General features: G+C 37.5%; 2 protein-coding genes across 5 annotated transcripts in view; both read left to right on the top strand.

Annotated features, from left to right (window-relative positions):
• The window catches only part of evi5l (ecotropic viral integration site 5 like), a 33,076-nt gene extending 27,409 nt beyond the window's left edge, over nucleotides 1-5,667 (top strand). For both annotated transcript variants that reach the window (XM_072383464.1, XM_072383465.1), the window contains one exon: nucleotides 784-5,667. In XM_072383464.1, the coding sequence (XP_072239565.1) occupies nucleotides 784-1,101 (318 nt within the window). In that variant the 3' untranslated portion in view covers nucleotides 1,102-5,667. The remainder of the gene's footprint in view (nucleotides 1-783) is intronic.
• Nucleotides 5,668-12,318: 6,651 nt separating this feature from the next.
• Nucleotides 12,319-16,560, top strand: LOC140304718 (uncharacterized). Of its 3 annotated transcripts, none has more exons than XM_072383466.1 (5): nucleotides 12,319-12,592; nucleotides 12,720-12,949; nucleotides 13,969-14,097; nucleotides 14,223-14,388; nucleotides 15,905-16,560. In XM_072383466.1, the coding sequence occupies exons 1-5, from the start codon at nucleotides 12,346-12,348 to the stop codon at nucleotides 16,081-16,083; spliced, it is 951 nt and encodes a 316-aa protein (XP_072239567.1). In that variant the 5' UTR covers nucleotides 12,319-12,345; the 3' UTR covers nucleotides 16,084-16,560. The 3 variants fall into 3 exon arrangements, with proteins under 3 accessions (XP_072239567.1, XP_072239569.1, XP_072239568.1); XM_072383468.1 differs by having other exon boundaries at nucleotides 16,026-16,560; XM_072383467.1 differs by having other exon boundaries at nucleotides 13,972-14,097.
• Nucleotides 16,561-18,096: the final 1,536 nt, after the last annotated feature.

Genomic DNA, 18,096 nt, shown 5'->3' on the forward strand with positions numbered 1-18,096 from the left:
AAATTGCTGCTCTTTTGATTTCGATATGAATTCAGATCTTGTATAGCTTAAAAAAAAAACATTTTTATTTATTTGTTTATTCTTTTTTTTGGTACAATGAGGACAACATGGCTTCAACTTACAGACAGCAACCTTCATGACTATTCCTCATGACTGCACATGAAGAGTAGTCAGTCAAAACATTTCCATTGGTTAACCACTGGTTCCCCCCACCCCCTGCTGCTAACCTCTGAGATTTGTCATGAGTCACCATGATACATGCAAGGGTAACATGCAAAAAGCATGCATGTGAACACAACGTTTGGGGATAGGTTTTCTGCCAGGCAAGAGAAACCACTGCAGTCTGACAGCTGCACAGCAGCAATCAAGTAGAAATATGCAAACAGCTTTTTTTTAATTAAAAAAAAAGAAAAAAATCACTCTATGTTAATCTACTTCAAGTCACTTCTGACTTGATTATCAGGTGGATGTTCAGATTAAGCTGTAAAGATCCTGTGTAACCTTTGAATAGTAGTGGGTTTCACAGTTTTTTGTCTTTGTTTCACACCCAACAACCCATAGAAAGAATTCCAGCACCTGACATTTAATGCAAAGACGTATCTAACGGATCTAAGGGTTTTGTAGGCCACTGTTTTTAATGCCATGCAGACTAATACAATGTTGGTTTGTCTTTCAATCACAATAGCATCAGCTTGAACAATCCAGATCTTGAAAATGCAACTGAAGAATAAACAGCCTACTTACAGGAGCCATCAATGTAAAAACCTTCTCCTCTGTGCACAGATCAGGCAGTTGCGAGGGCAAAAGACAGCCACCAGCTCCATGGTCAGCGGTGGAGGTGGAGGTACCAACTACCAGGATCTGTGCTTGGCCAGCCCGGCCTCAGCTGAGGGGGACTACCTCAGCTCAGATGATGACCTGCTCCCCAGCCCACTGCCCGCCACCGCCTTGTACCCCAACTTGTCCGGCCCATGTCATACGTCTGCCCACCTCGACAGCGAGGGCAGCACGGACAGCGAGGCAGAAGAGCGGATACAGGCACATCCCGACCCACAGCAGCTATATGGCAGCATGGTGTGTGCCGAGGTGCTGGAAAACTGAGACACTGAGAGGGTTCAATGAGTCCTCTGCTTTTCTTTGCCCTCAAGAGACTCTGGAGTTATACAGGACAAAACTACTACAGTTTATGGTATTAATCTATGAAACCCTCAGCTTTTCCAGTGTTTACCTTTTACTTGATGCAGGTGGCATTGATTGGACCTGTTCATCTGTACCTGTTGTCTCTGCTCCTGTTATTGTCTCCACCACCTTTTCCCCCTTTCTGTCTGATCCAGTGTTCCCTGACAAAGAGGTAATATAATGCCTCTCCCCTTGTTAGCGTGCCAGAAACTGTCCATCAAATATGAACATGAACATTTGACATGAATACAAAAAGAATAGATGGAATCAGCAAAATGGTTGCTGCTCACTGCTCCAGTTTTACCCCTGGAGCTTAATCTAAGACTGTTTCAAAGATGGATTAACAGACTTAAAACAGCTCCTCTCTCTCTAAACTGAGTAAAAGACTCTTGACAAAAAATATACTCTACCATTAGATAACTCTCCCTTCTGTTTTGTTCAGCGTTAAATGCATGTTCATCCTCCCTATTCCCTTTTTATGCCCCTTAATAGGAAGACTCATCAACATCACTGCCTTCAGAAAAGAACTTCTGTCAGCCATCTGTTCAACTCTGTGCAGACCAAGTGTCAAAAAGAAAAGTCCAAAAATGATGATCAGTTTAAGGGGCTGTTCAGCGTCAAATTTTGCGGCTATCACAAGATGAATTATTCATTAACATATTGAATACTTGGGTTGTTGTACATTTTGCAGGTGATAGGCTAGTCACTACACCAGTTCTTGTCAAAACATATTCACAATAACCCACATAAAAGGAAGGATCTGAATGTTGCCAAATCTTTTGTTTTTAATTATGTTTGTGTTGTAATTTATTTTTATATATTTTAATTTTCTATATATCTATATGAAACTGTTGGGATGTAGGGATACCAACAGAAGCCAAAATTTACACCGTCTTTTGTGCCAACTAGTTATCTGTGATGGGTTTACTGTGACACTGTGTGTTTCAGAGGAAAAAAAAATGCTGCTATGATTTTAGATTTTTTTTTCTTTTCTATTCTATTCTTTTCTTTCTTTCTTTTTTTGGGGGAGCATTGTTTGTTCTTTCTCTTCTTTGCAGGGAACATCCATCTTCCATATAACTCTCCCATAGATTGGTTATTACTTTGCAAATCGATCAGTGAATGTTTGAACTACGCTGGAGCTTTGCAAAATTTACAAGTTATGGGAACAACGTAATGAGAGCCCACTCTTATGTACTGTATGTATAAAGTAAAGGTTTTGGCAAAGGCCTTTGTTTGCTGTTACTGCATTTACTGGGTTTGGGTTTTCAGAACAAATTAAAAGAAAGCATTGGTACAACTGAAAGCTAAACCTAGGAGATAGTTAGCTTAGCAGGCAGTTTATGCGCTGCTTTTGTATTAAGCCCTTCATGAAACTCTAGTTTGTTCTCTTCAGTTTTTGTAAAGCAAAACCACGTCTATTTTGCTAAACTGAGGACATATGATATATAACTGTGAATGCTAATACACTTTGTAACATTCCGTGAACAAGTGTTAATGAGCTGACTTAAAAATTGCACAACTATGTTTATATGGTTTGCTAACATTTGCTAACATAGCTAACACAATTTGAAGTCACTGGTGCTAGACCAAGTAGCCAAAGCTGTAGCCACTAGTAGAGCTTTTTAAATTTAACTTCTAATTTGTAAGAGGTAGAATTTATTTATTCTTTCAAGCATTACGTTCTGTTTTTTAGTTGCTCTAAACAGTATGGAAATGTGTTAATTAGTGAGCTTTAGAGCTACTGGAAGATGCTTTTTTTTTTTTCCTTTTGAGAGAGCTAAGCTAGCTGCTCCTCTCTGCAGCTAACTTTATGCTAAGCTAACTTGTTTCTGATGTTTGGCTTTAAATTTAATGGGCAGACACAAGAGTTTTATTTTGTTGGTATTCATCAAACTAATTCTTTAAAACTGTCAAATACATTGAAAAATATATATATCCCTGTAAACTCAACGTTACTCATCTGGAATCGCCAATTCATGTACTAGTATCACTTTTTGACAGCTAAAACTGTGCAGCACTGACAGTAAAGAGTTGTTGTTCGTTTGGCAAGGACGCCAACAAAAGCCGTCATTGTGACCAGAGTGTGTGTCGCTGGAAAATATTTTACATATCAAACATTATTCTGTTTGGAAACAAATTGTGACATGTATGGATACATGTGAGATATACAATCTGACAGGAACAAAGGTATATAGATGATATTTAAAGCTATATCACTGTCATTCAAGTCTTACTGAGGATGGTGAGAAGTGTGAATAGTTTATCAAACAGGGTGTCATATGTACAAAATAGTGATCTTTGCTTTTTTGCACTACAGAGAAAGACAAACTCTCCATTCATGATTTTAAAGTGGGAGAGGGAGAGTGTGGACTACAGATTCTTAGTGGGATGATTTCTAAATGAAAATTTTGGAACTGCAAGAGTAAATTTACACATTTCCCAAAAATCTTTTTCTTATTTGATGTTGACCCTTAATATACATGCAAAGTTAATACACTGTCTAAAAAATAGTTTTATCTCCTGTGTCTTTAAGCCTCAACTCTGAAGAAGTCCACCCTCTTCTAATTGGTAAATTTCCAGAAGCCTGACAAGGGGCAGCACCGAGTGCTTGTGAGCTGTGCTGCTTACATGTGGGTACTCCGAGCCAGCAAAATGGATTTAAAATAGAACAAACAATCAAATATAGAAGAAAGGGAAAAAAAACAGAATAGTCAGAGCACTCCAATACCTGAAATGTTACATCAGTTTATGTATTGTGTTTGACATTAATAACATATACATTATAAAAATGCATATATTTTGTTCAGTGAAAAGTAATGACACATGGCATTATTGCCATCTCCTTAGGAATAAGGAAATTGTATCTTTCGGTAATGGCCATCAGAATACTAAAGAGGATGTTGGCTTGCCCACCATACTGTTGCAAATAACAGCTTTTTGGTGGTAACTGCTGGATGTAGCAACTGAAATCTGTCCACTGGAATCTGTGCGTGGATATCAAAATGATAGTTGTACAAAGTAGTTTAATCAAATTCAGACATATAAACAGTCATAACACTCTGTTGTTCATTAAATATATCACATAAGACCCCACTTGAGTTCATACTTTTTCTGTGCAAAAACACAATTTAGTTACATTGCTATATAAAAATGTCATTGTTACTGGTGGACTTGCTCTTTCAATTAACTGGATGTGAGGTGGAAGACAAAAAGACAGGCCGAGAATTTACAAAAAATTTGAAAGTATGGGAAAATCTCACATAAAAAAACATAAAAAATAGAAACACATTAAAATAAGATCTGTGGAGTCATGAGTAGTATTTTCCTTAATCTGATATAAAATAAGCTTGAATTCCAAACTGCACCCTTCTGCTCTTCTAATATCATGTTGCTGCACCTTCCTTTTTTTGGCAGCTAACAGGGAAATTAGTGCCCTTGTTAACCTCCAATTTTCCCACAGTAAATGGAAATAAACATTAATTTACTATTATTTTTGTATGATTTTTCTTGACATTTTGATAAATTTGCACCATATTTGTATGAAGACCTGCCTACTGTTGACTGTCTTCTTTATTAAAACATTAGCGAGTGATTCTTGTTTCTTCTCCATGATTTGTTCAGCTGCATGATTAAGATATGCGCTTGTTGTCCTTCTTTTGCATCTCTTGCAAAGAGGTCTCCTACAGCCGCTAGAAGACACAGTATTAAAAATGACATGCCAATACTTCCAGTAACCACAGATGTTGTCAAATCTACCACAATTAAACTTGTGGTAGATTTGTTTATGGTGTTTATATGTTTATAGTTTGGCGAAATAGATCAGCTATCTGTAAGAAGCTTTTAATCAAGAATCAACATTTCAGTGATGGTGCTCTGTTGTCACCACTGTCTAAACAACTCTATCTACTGTGATGAATCATTTTGATTTGTATGTAAATTAATTTGTATTTCATAGTAGTGTCATCTTTCCTATTAGTTTTTATATTGATCATCAGTACTTTGGCTCATCCTTCTTACAGAATTACTCAAGATTATGATGAATCATCCTTATGTGCCATAAACGTAGAGAGATTTACAAGGTATGACTTATTCTTTTTGTCATGGATACAAAGTGAAGTTTTACAGTACATGGAATACGATTACACTGTGTTACTTGTGATTTATCATCTTGAACCTGGAACATCCATCATAGGTTTTTTTCCCTGGTCTAAGGCAGGAAATTAAACAATACAACGAAAGCTTTTGCTTTCAGATGGTCTAATTTCTCTCATTTATGCACTGTATGTGACAGCTGTTTAATATCCACAGCTTCATGGCCAGGAATCTTGTCCACCCTCTCTCTTTCTCTCTTGCTGTTCAACTGATGTTGTCAGATATATCATATAACAGTGAAAATTATCTAGATTCAAGTATGATGGGGGTAAATACATTTCAGTGTTCTATATCCTATGAATGATGCAAAATAAACTTTGACATTGCACCTTTGCACAGGCGTGATTTTGTTCATGTTGTCTATTACTGGGTTCATATCCAAAAGGAGCCAGCAGCATCCGCTCATATGTTCAAATTTAACTTTTATTACTATTTTTGTATCATTAACTGATCATAAAGTTAATGATTGCAGAGAATAATGTTAGCAAACAATACTTTTACTCCATATAAGGTGATGATGCTAAGATTTTACTACAACTTATACTATTTTTCCTATATGCAAAATGGTATCAATGGTTTTATGTTTTCTAGTAGTTGCCAGGTTCACAGGAAAGTGTATAGTGATCAAGTTCTTGCAACACTGAGGCCAAGAGTAAAACCATTTAAAGAAGTTAAAGTTATTGACTCTTTGAAATTGACTTTCTTGTAACTAGTCTGTATCTTACTCTAGTAAAGCAATATTAAGGGTTTACTAATATGGTGTTATGAGGCATCTTGAGTTGAGGTGAAGGACATCACAGCCAGAACCAGAAGCTTTATTGAAGCAAAAATTAAAGCGCTGCTGAAGGCAGGGAATTTAAGACTGAACATCAAACATTACAAAACAGGAAAGGCAGACTGACAAGGGGGAAGCAACCACAATGATGATGCAGATTTGGTATTGAAGAAAGGAACAGAATATATACAGAGGGGGGAAAAAAAACAATACAAAATGCAAGGCAGGCGTGTAGCAATCAGTAAATTGAATTGAATAAAGACCAGATGAGCACCAAGGAGACAGAGTAAAATTGACTAAAATCCACAAGGAGTTCTACAGAACAAAACAGCAAGCAAGTTAACTAAAACCAGAAGTAAACAGTTGACAGAAGGTAAGCTAGAACAAGACATTAGAAATTAAAACCAAAAGACAAAGTCAAAACCTGAAAAAAAATCCAGAGACCGTGACATATAGCTTGTTTAGATTTCAGACTTAAAAAAACGACACGATATGATTGTGATCTGACCTCAACATCCTATGAAACAGCAGTGGCAAATTAAGAAAAAAATAAAAAGCTTGTGTTGATGTCAGTACCTACATCAAGCTAAATAATGAGCCAAAGAGTACTGGTTAGATACATCTACTAACATCTACTCCATCTAATATTTCTAAATATTACACAAGGATCATTATGTACTGTACATGATGGAATATTCAAAGTCTGTACAATTTCATGTTGAGGAACATCCATCCATCCATTTTCTATACCCGCTTAATCCAATTTAGGATTGCGGGGACGCCTATCCCAGCGGTCATCAGGCGAGAGGCGGGGTACACCCTGGACAGGTCACCAGTCCATCATAGGGCTACACAGGGACAAACGAGACATACAACCATCCACGCTCACACTCACTCCCAGGGACAATTTAGTGAGTCACCAATTAACCTGACATGCATGTTTTTGGACCTGAAGAGAACCCATGCATGCATGGGGAGAACATGCAAACTCCACACAGAAAGGCCATAGCCGGGAACCCTCTTGCTGTGAGGTGACGACGCTAACCACCACACCACCATGCAGCCCATGTTGAGGAATTCATGGTCTTGATTTTTTGCTAATAAACCATATTAGTTTCTTTTTAGTACCACTTTCCAGCCTTTTGTTGCCAACCATATTCACCTGTCTGCTTGCCTTGTCTTATTCAATCACAAAAACCTTTCACCTGTCTTCCAAGTCTGCATTTCAGCCACCAACTGAAACTTGTGACAATATGTATTTTCAAAATGATATAACATTTTGGTTTTAACACTTGACATGTCATCTTTTAACTATTTTTCGGTAATCATGGGGGTTCAGATTACTTGCCAATCATTATTTTCCATTCAGAATCTGAGACAGTCTGGTGGTTTAATGGCTTCATGATCATTCAGGAGTTATCAAGTGATTTACTTGGAAGTACCTAACTACAAACCAATGTTTAGCAGATACTGATACCCAAGGAGGGATTCCACTCACAAACTCAGTAATGAATTAGAAAAATGGCTGCTGCAGCACATTTGGAGGGTACATGGTTACATCAGATTGGGGAAAAAATAATAATGATGTTGTATTCTGTTCATACAGTTTTTCAATGAATTCACTAGAAGGGAATCTTCTGTTGCATCACACAGCTTTTTTTAACACTTGACCTCAATAGTGTCTTTTGTAACGCAACTATGTCAACATAGTGTGTCAAAACTTTCTAAAGAATTTTCAGCACACTCATTTGTTCGCTTCCTCATTAATCAGATTTGTCTGCCTTCCCAAGTTTAGTCTTTTGCAGAGGTGATGTGCAACACATCCAGATTTAGCTTTGTATAAAAAGATAGAGCTGGTAAGATATTGTGCTGCTGGTGCAAGCGCGCAGTGTTTGGGTTTGTGTGTGAGGAAGCAGTGTGGTCTGCGTGTCATTTCAGATGTATCAGAGCTGAAACACTTCCTCGTCACTCTGTGTTCACATCACTCCGACCTACGGAGATCAGCCTGAGATCAGTCACTCTGAGCACACTAACCATGTGTCTGACTTGATATGAGGTTCTTTCTTACAGGTTACAGTGATAGTAGAAAGTTTGTATGTGATAGGGAGCACTGGAATGTGAGATTTGGTAAGTATTTCCATTTTTATTTCAACTTGATGCGAGTGTTGGTATTTTGGTACTGTTGACTGGAAGGGGGACGTACAAAACAATTGTGTGAAATTATCTCAAAAGAAATTTGTTTCCATGAAAGCAGATGATAATCATTTAGTTACCTAATTATCTCCATGAGGATTTCTGTTTATTATGAAAAGATACACAAATAACTTGTAAAGTGATCTCAGTTTTCACTTTGTTTTATGGTAAGTATTAGAGGCAATTAGACTCAGAACTATAGCTACTAAACCAATCCTAGAGGGTAATATTGGCCAGTTTTGCTCTTCTTTAAACTAACATTTTGTAGTTTCATTCTGTTTGACTTGGAATTTTAAGACAAACAAAAAAAATTGCGTAGTGTTGAAACTGAGTTGTAGCACAATCACACATAAATGTTCTCTGTTTTGTAGTCATTTTAAAGACAAAGTATTTAGCTCAGAACAAATTTGGTTCAGTTGATCGGTCGCACACAGCATCTGCGTGTCCGCACACATCTCAAACGCAGCGCTCAGACAAAAGCAAAGCCCAAGAAGTTGGTGGGAAAATAAATCAGTGTCACTATAGAATCTGCAGGTCTACATAGCCCTGCCTGACTTTAGATGACAAGGTTTACAGACAGTCCTGATGTTAACTGATCTCCACAACTGGGCCTTTTTTTTGCTTGCACAACGAGCTCATTTAGTAATTAACTGTAAAATAGTGGGAAGTACATTTCCTTAATCAACTTAGTTTTTGCTGACATTTTCGTTTCAAATTAAAATATCAAAATGTATCAAAGTACATTAATTTGCCAGCTGTAGTTATTGATTATTAAATATGAATAGCATCGGAAGATGAAAAAAAACAAATACAACACTGTACTCACTCATGATTCCACTCACAGTAACTTCTAGTTTTCAAAGAGGTGAAGTGATCTGAAAAAAAACCCCATAAAATTATCTTCCCACCCGAAGATTTATCATGAAACTTTTTTCAGGGGCCCTTTGCTTTGGTTGGGAACCATATTACAAAACTCGCTCCATACAGCAAAAACTAGCTCCACTATTACCAGTTTTACCAATAAGATTTTATCTGTTGTAGAACTGTCGGTATTGGAATTCTTACAATAAATGATAATGAAATGTTACCAACGCAGCACAAGTACTGACTTTGGTTACTTTGAGTGCTATGCAGTTTGGCAATGATATCTCAGCTTTTTACTATTCTGACCGCAAGACTTTTTATCAAGTAAAATCAAGTATTTTTGACACTGTTTTATTAGTATTCTGAGTACATCCTTGTATAAGAAACACTAGGTAGGCTGCAATATTTAGCATTTTAACTGCAATCTGTCATGTCTTCTTCAACTTTAAATTTGCTGCTGACTGTAATTATCATAATTGTTATTACTCATCACTGACCACCTCTGCCAAATGCATGGTTCTTCACATCTGTCAAGTGTGAGCACTGAGTCATGAAAAGTGTTGCACTTCAGTCATAGTTTTGCAGTTTTGCTTTGAGTACTTGTGTCACAAACCATCTTTGTGGGAAATTTAAGAGCAAAGTTCGAGCTGAACTGCTTTCGATTGCAGCGTAAACCCAAACAGATTCCTTTGTCGATTATCTTTTGTCAAGTTTGGAACTCCTGGCATTAAACCTTCTAACCTGGGTTAGACTGTCAATTGATACTCAGAGGGGAGAAAACCGAGCAAACCTTTCTTATGTTGCCATCATTAATGAAACCACAGCACCCAGAGTATGGTAGAATGTTTCTTGCATTTTTTACTTTTTCTATTTACTGTACATGTCATGGTCGATACTGGATGCAAAGTACACATTTGATATTCAACTGATCTGAACCACATATGCAAGAGTCCTAACACATTCATAAATAGCTGTAATTAAAAAGACTGAATATTTTGTCCATTCTGATGCGGACACTCCATGGCTGCTTTGCAGAATGTACAGTCTTCATGCAGATTCAAGCAAGAAACATGAATGAAAATACAGCTTTGCTGCCCTCTTTTGGGCAGTCACTATAGCCAGTGTAACCTTAACTTTCATGCATCCACGTAAAACATATAGCACTGTATACATCAATTCTAATATTACACAAAAACTTTTATAACATTTACATACTGTGTCAAACTTTACTAAATTAGACATAACCGTACAACCATAGATTAGAGTGACTTAGTCAAACACTAAATGTGGTGTGGTGGTTACCACTGTCATCCCACAGCAAGAGGGTCCTTTCTGTGTGGAGTTTGCATGTTCTCCCCATGTATGCATGGGTTCTTTCCCACTGTCCAAAAACATGTATGTTAGGTTAATTGGTGTCTCTAAATTGTCCCTAGGAGTGAGCATGGATGTTTGTGTGTCTCGTTTGTCTCTGTGTGTCCCTGTGATGGACTGGTGACCTGTCCAGGGTGCACCCTGCCCCTTGACAGCTGGGATAGGCACCAGCATTGAAAGTTTGAAAAAATTTGAAAAAAAATTTGTACTCCCTTTAAAAGAAACTGAGCACATAATGTTGGAGCTGTGGTCCTGGTGTTATCTGATTTCCAGAACTGGACTTGGCCATGTTTTGCTTGCATGAGAAGCTCATTTAGAACATGCAGCACAGGTAACTGTAAAGTGGTGGGAAGTACATTTCTTCAATTGCCTAAATTTTTTCTTACGTGTGCTTTCCCAGAGCAGTTAAATAATAAGCACTCACACACTTTATACTCTTATACTAGACCATTTTAGATTACAGTGTTAGTTTTTTCACCAAACTACGTTCATTTACCAGCTTTAGTTATATAGTTCAATTAAAGATTAAATTTAACATAATCTGAATAGCTAATAGAATACAATACCATTTTCAGAATGTCCAACACTATTTGCTTATGATTCCATTCACAGTAACTTCTAGTTTTCAAAGAAACTGATCCAAAAAAAGATCCAAAGTCAAACACAAATTTGTGTATCAGATCTTTGTTTCTCCTCTCTCCTGTCACATAAAATTATCATCCTACTCTAAGATTTATCATGAAACCTTTTTCAGGGGCCCTTTGCCGTAAGTTGGGAAACATATTTCAAAACTAGCTACATACAGCAAAAACTAGCTTCACTATGGCCAGCTTTACCAATAAGGTTTTATCTATAAACTCTTGTAGAACTGTCAGTATTGTAAATCTTACAATAAATGATGATGAAAAGTCAACAACACAGCAGAAGTACTTACTTTGGATACTTTGAGTGCTATGCGGTTTGGCAGTGTTACTATTCAGACTTTTTATCAAGTAAAATCAAGTACTTTTACATTGTTTTAGTAGTATTCTGAGTATGTCCTCATGTAAGAAACACTAGGTAGGTTGGAATATCTAGCATCTTAGCTGCTATCTACTAAGTCTTCTACAACTCTAATTTGCTGCTAAATGCAACAGTCATGTCACCTTTTTTTTTAACTGCTATACAGTCAAACACTCATTATTCTTCACTGACCACCTCCGCCATGCGTGGTTCTCCACAGCTGTGAGTGTGAGAATTGAGTCATGAGAAGTGTTGCACATCAGTGATAGTTTGTAGTTTTGCTTTGAGTACTTGTGTCACAAACTATCTTTTCGTGGGAAAGAATAACATTTCTTGCATTTTTTACTTTTTTTATTTACTGTACATGTCATGTCGATATTGGATGTAAAGTACACATCTGAGATTCAAATCAACTTGTTCATATATGCAAGAGTCCTAACACATTCACAAAGAGCTGTAATTAAAAAGACTGAATATTTTGTCCATTCTGATGCGGACACTCCATGGCTGCTTTGCAGAATGTACAGTCTTCATGCAGATTCAAGCAAGAAACATGAATGAAAATACAGCTTTGCTGTCACTACTGCCAATGTAACCTTAACTTTCATGCATCCAATGACAGAGTATTGAAAATATAAATACTACAGTACGCATTAACTCTAATATTACACAAAAACTTTTATGACATTTACATACTGTGTCAAACTTTACTGAAATATAAACAACTACAATACCACACGTTAATTTCATTTCTTCATTCTCAAGCTACTTTTAGATAAAGAGCAGATTGTCCACCACCCTAAGTAATGCCTCGGTCCTTCTTGGTGAAGCGAGGAGGGCTGCACCATCTTCGGCCTGCAGCAAGAAGTCCCAGCCCGGTATCCACCCCAGTAGTTTTCAATCAACTGGAAAAAGAAGCAGCGCCCTGGGGTTCATCCCTGAAGTACGCCGCAGCAGAAATACCAGATAATAAAAAGGCAATGTTGCGGACTGACCCTACCAGCCGCTCTGAAGGAGGTGGGCAATTCCGGCCATTTAGTGCCAAATCTTGTGGTGAGTTACAGAAATATTTATTTAATTAATTTTTATGGATGCCATAAGACACAAGATTTAAACCACTGAGGAAATTTTGATAATGTGATGAAAAACACTTAAGCAAACCTGTCTGTGTTCTTTGTAGTGTCTAAGTCTGTCGAACCCTGCCGTCCTGTAAACCCAGTGGAAAAAGCTGGCTCTCACCCTCCAAGACCAGATGTGTGGTTGAACCCTCATCTGAGCTCAGAATATACAGACAAATTGCCCTTTGGACTGGGAGATTTGACGCAGTCGCCCCGCATTGTGAGAGAGACCAGGAGTGGTGGATGCTCCAGGAGCAGCACTGCAAAGCAAGAGTGTCCACTATGTTGCAAAGTATGGCATCCATCCATTATTTTTTCTTAAGGAAACTATTCTAATGAATAACAAATTACTTATATTGCAGCAGTGGTGCAGCATTCACCAAGAGAGTATGGCATTCACCACAATATGAAGGAATAGACAAGGTCGCTTTTGAGGTTTGAAAGTGTAAAAAGTATGAGAGTATTTGGTCCAAAACAGCACTTGTCAAACTTTTGCTGATGGTGAGAGTGAAAGTTAAGGAACCTGCAGATTTATTAGTATTTATCCCAAATTAGATGCAAATAGAAAATCATGTAAAAGTTCTGAAATTTTCATGATGCAGGGCAAATTGAAAAATGATCTGGTTGTTTTGAGGTCTTTTAATTAATTACAGCATTCAACATATTACATTATCTTATTATTCATATTGAAAAAGCTAATTCAAATACCAGAAACACTGTGTGGAAAAGTAGACCCCATAATCAAGAAGCCTGTAAAACCACCTCTAACAACATTAACTTGAAGAAATAGTTTCCTGGATTATGTTAGCAGTCTCTCACTGAGCCTGTATCGCCTCAGATGTATCCCTTGGGTTTTTGAGCATTTTGTGGTCTGAACTTGGAGTAAACTTACAAAGACATCCACTCCTGTGAAGATTTGCAACTATCTTGAATGTTTTTTCACTTGTGGAACATTTGGATTGATGAAAGTAAGGATGTCCTTAGTTTTGTTTCTCAAACACTGCTACTGCAATTTGAGCTTATTTTTTGTCAAATTTACAGATTAAACAGTGTAATATGTTGTGTATTGTTGTTAATCTGATTGACCTCATTTAAAGTCCTAGGAAGGACCAGCTGAATTTCTTTTATGTCCTGAAATGTAAAACTTTAGCAGTGAAAATTGTATGTACTAGATTCCACAACTTCAGCAACCAACCAGAAACAGTCTATAATGCCAAAAAATATAAAACCTTTTTCAAATGTCTTCCAGTTCTTTCTAGTGATTGTCTCACACCTAATTCCTCCATCTCTAACTACATTCATCTTTGTCAGCAGATATTTTCATCTTTGGCAAGTTTAAAGACTCACATCTATAAGAGTCATGAAAGCAGAGCACGTCTATCAGCAGCACACTTTAAGTCCAACAGGACCAATAAAGACGGGTCACAATGCAGGAGCAAGGTCAGTATTTTTTTTGTTTGTTTTACTGAGTAATTTTGTCACATCTTTGGTCAAAATGTACTCTTAAATGATTATCTTAAATAATCAATTTTCTCCCCTAACTCCACAATTCTGTGTTATTTTAGGAGAGGACATTTGGCTGCATGGTGTGTGGGAAAGTGTTCAAACGCTCCTCAACCCTCTCCACCCATTTGCTCATACATTCAGACACACGGCCCTATCCCTGTCAGTACTGTGGAAAAAGGTTCCACCAGAAGTCTGACATGAAGAAACACACTTTCATACACACCGGTAGGTTTGTGTCTACTGCTGACTGTGACCAGATAGTATTAAAGTAAACTGCATTTTATTTCTCCATCCATGTCAGCTATGGGTGGCTGTGGCTCAGGGGGTAAAGCAGGTTGTCCACTGATCGTAGGGTTGGCCATTCAATCCAATATTCAGTCACACAACGCATGTGTCCTTGAGCAAGACACCGAGCCCAAATCAGCTGCCAGTGGCAGTGCTCTGTAGAATGAAGAAAGTTAAAAGATGCCACAGAGATGCTATATAAATGCATGCAAATTAACTAATTGCACAAAACATATGCTAAACTACCAAATGTTAATGCTAGTCACTAGTGCTAAAAGCAAGTGTTTCCAGTACAACTGTCCCAGAACTGTTTGAAATGACAATATAAAAATTGGGATCAAGAAGGAGTCTCTGAAAATGTTTCAGTTTTCATAATAGGGGATTTGGTATTTATGCTATTCTTATTTCAAAGGTTGCATTGCGTTGACTTGACTTGATGTTTTTCTTTCCAATACTTTTACAAAAATCATGAATTAGAGTTTATCGTATGAATATGGTTTAGTGACAATTCTAAACTTTAGCCCTGGAGTTGAGGTCAAGGAATTACACTTTCAATTTGACAGCCATTGTCAAGAGGAGCCATGTTTGATTAACATGTGTTTTTACCACATAAAGATAAATCGTTTGATAATTGCTTTAATGCATCTTAGGTTTCCATGATTAATGTCAAATTGTCATAACGAGGACTTAAAAAACAGTGTGAACTGCATAGGAACTGACTCAAATGTCTGAATGATACTAAATTACAACTGTGATAAACACTGATGAAGATTTCCTCATGTTCATGTCGTCACCAGTCCATCACTGGGCCAACACTGAGACAAACAAAACAAACAACCATGCACGCTCACATATATTGGAAAGATATCAGAAAAGTAAAATTATTACTGGCTATCAAATGCAGCATTGCACACTGCCTTTCATGTATCCTCTGGAAGCGCTTTACAGCACTAGCCACCTATTACCCCATTTTCACAAATTCCCACACATACTTTCTACATGCAGCACTTCTCTTTGGACTTCAGACATCTATATTAAATGTGTTGATTAAAGATCTTTGGATGTGCTGCTATAGTTGGTAGAATATATTGCCTTTTGACTGAGTTAGGTCAAGCCTGAGCCTTGTTTCCAATCTTTATGCTTAGCTAAACTAAACAGTGAGTGGCTGTAACATCATATCAAGCACATATCAATATTTACATTTAATTATACTCAAGGGAGGGAATATAATGTATACTTCACAAAACATATATAAAAGCTTCAAATATCTCTTGAATTAAACCTCACAGATATGAACATCATAAAAATTCAAACTAGCAAGCTAATTATTTCAACCCATGTAACAAAATTTATTTTAAAGTAATCTAATCAAGTGCCTGTCCAGTTGTTACAAACTTACAAAACGTTACAGCTGTGTCAGTAGCATCTTGTATAATGTGCCCTGTTTGTGTCCCAGGGGAAAAGCCTCATGTGTGTCAGATATGTGGCAAGGCATTCAGCCAGAGTTCCAACCTCATCACCCACAGCCGAAAACACAGGGATGACCGGCCCTACCGCTGCCCTCTCTGCCACTACAGCTTCCAGCACAAAGTGGACCTGCGGCAGCACCAGGAGCACCACTGCACCTACCGCTGATTCCTACACAAACAAAACAATGCCATAGGTCCTTCTTCATGATCAAGAAGAAGACTTCCAGTTCAGAAAGCTACTGTCTCTGCTGTTCTCACAACCAAGTCAAACCTTTCAAGCTGTATTAGTCTTAGATTTGACTGTTCCTTAAAACTGCGACAGAAAAAAATACATTTTTTTACATCTTAAACATACAAGCACATGCAACCGCCTGCTGTTTTCTTGTGCACATTACAAGAGAAATTAGTCCTGCAGGCTGCTAAAATGAATTATATTACAGCTAGGCAAAGTCTTTAAGGTGCTGATACATATAAGTTTAATCGTTTAGCAAAACAAGCCTTTTAGCTGGTGCTTTCTGCACTATAGATCTTGTTAATAAAGTTATTGAGATTTGTGTTCCTTGACCATGTGAGGTAAAATATTAAAGACATTCTGCTGCTTCTAACGTTGTTTTTAAGTTACTTGAATGGTGATTTTGTCAGATGATGCTATGGTTATAAAATCTGGATTTGATTAGAGCAGTCTGGAATGGCAGTCTGGAAAGGCTTTAAGCAACTGTGAGTTGACACCTCATCTTAATAGGCTGCTTTTCTCACAAAAAGATCTGTTTTTGTACAATTTTGGTCTGCTCAACATGTTTAAAGTCATGTTGAATTCCAATTTTGGTCAGACTCGAATTAAAATATTTTTTCCCGGGGTCATATAAACTTGCTAATATTCCATGTTTATGCAGCTATTCATAAAACATTTGCTTAGCACCAGGTTTGTCTTTTCTAAAGTCCTGATAAATCCCCTTTCACATTTCCCCTTAATTTCATCACTTTTTCCTTTTAGGTCAAGGAAAAGGGAAACAGATGGACTTTGTTTTTTGTTTCTTTCTTGACTTTCCTATAAGTACCTCGGATCCCCAGACGTTCTGCCTTCTTACTGCTTCCCCTGCAAGCTGGGCATGCCCCACGAGTCCCCCCAGGGAGAGCCGCCCACAATTAGCTCAGACATCCAAATCAGATGCCTGAACAACCTCAGCAGGCTCCTTTTGACATGAAACAGCAACAGATCTCGTTCACTGATCGCCTTCTAACTCTCCCTCTTAACTGCCTTACCTCCTCCTCTTCTTCTTCTTTTCTAATTACAACCAGAACAGAAAACATTAATAATTTTTACATTAATGTTGCTAGATATTATAAGATGAAAGTGCAGATTCTTTCTCACACAATCTTTTAGCAGCATAACTTTTGCACACCAACAATTTTCTTTGTAGGGTCAATAAGTAAATTGAGTAGTCCGCATGTCTTTTCCTACTATTCACTTCTTCCCTGCAGCTGTCCTTCTAAAAGCCTGAAGAATTAAACATGATGGAAACAAAGGTGTAGTGAACTTCTTCAGACAGTCTGTTGTCTAAATTAAACCGTTTCACTGTTCAACATGTCAGGTCTTACTGGGACACCTAATGACACTGCTGCTGTGCATCACTGCTCTCCACATGGTCTATCATGTGATTCAGTGTGTTTAGGTGCACTTCATTAGATGGATCACTCCCACTTATGAGCAATCATTCAGGTCCTCGCGCATTACTAGTGCAAGTTTCCTTCGTTATTATTTATTTCAATATTATCTTAAAGACAGATTCAATTAACTCTCTTATTGTTTTGGTTTTCATTTTATCTTTCTCTGACATTCAAAAAAAACTGAGCCAAGTTAAAAAAAAAAAATTTAAAAAAAAGATAAATGGACAAATGCATTTCCCCAAACAGGAAACAGAACGAGACGCCACAATAAAACAGGAAACAGAACACACAGGGACACAGACATGACACTCTGAAGGGTTTGGGGAACCAAGTGACTTACAAGAAACAGACCTGCTTAGGATGACATTCTCAGGGAGGTTCCGAGTCTGTTTAATAACCTCCTTATATCAATATCGTTTTATTTTTATAGTTAGGAGATTAGTAGGCTTATCACAATATGACGAGACTAGCAGAATGGCTGAAGGAGAGATGTATGAATGAAGACGACTTG

Source organism: Leuresthes tenuis, unplaced genomic scaffold (assembly GCF_036924035.1).
Source record: "Leuresthes tenuis unplaced genomic scaffold, fLeuTen1.0.hap1 SCAF_4, whole genome shotgun sequence".
Taxonomy (NCBI): Eukaryota; Metazoa; Chordata; class Actinopteri; order Atheriniformes; family Atherinopsidae; genus Leuresthes; species Leuresthes tenuis.

What these genes read in the sequence shown, in the direction of transcription:
- LOC140304718 (XM_072383466.1), top strand. Translation starts at nt 12,346, where the DNA reads ATGCCTCGGTCCTTCTTGGTGAAGCGAGGAGGGCTGCACCATCTTCGG. An exon ending in AGTGTCCACTATGTTGCAAA is followed by an intron (nt 12,950 to 13,968) that starts GTATGGCATCCA and finishes CATCTTTGTCAG; the next exon opens with CAGATATTTTCATCTTTGGC. An exon ending in GGTCACAATGCAGGAGCAAG is followed by an intron (nt 14,098 to 14,222) that starts GTCAGTATTTTT and finishes GTGTTATTTTAG; the next exon opens with GAGAGGACATTTGGCTGCAT.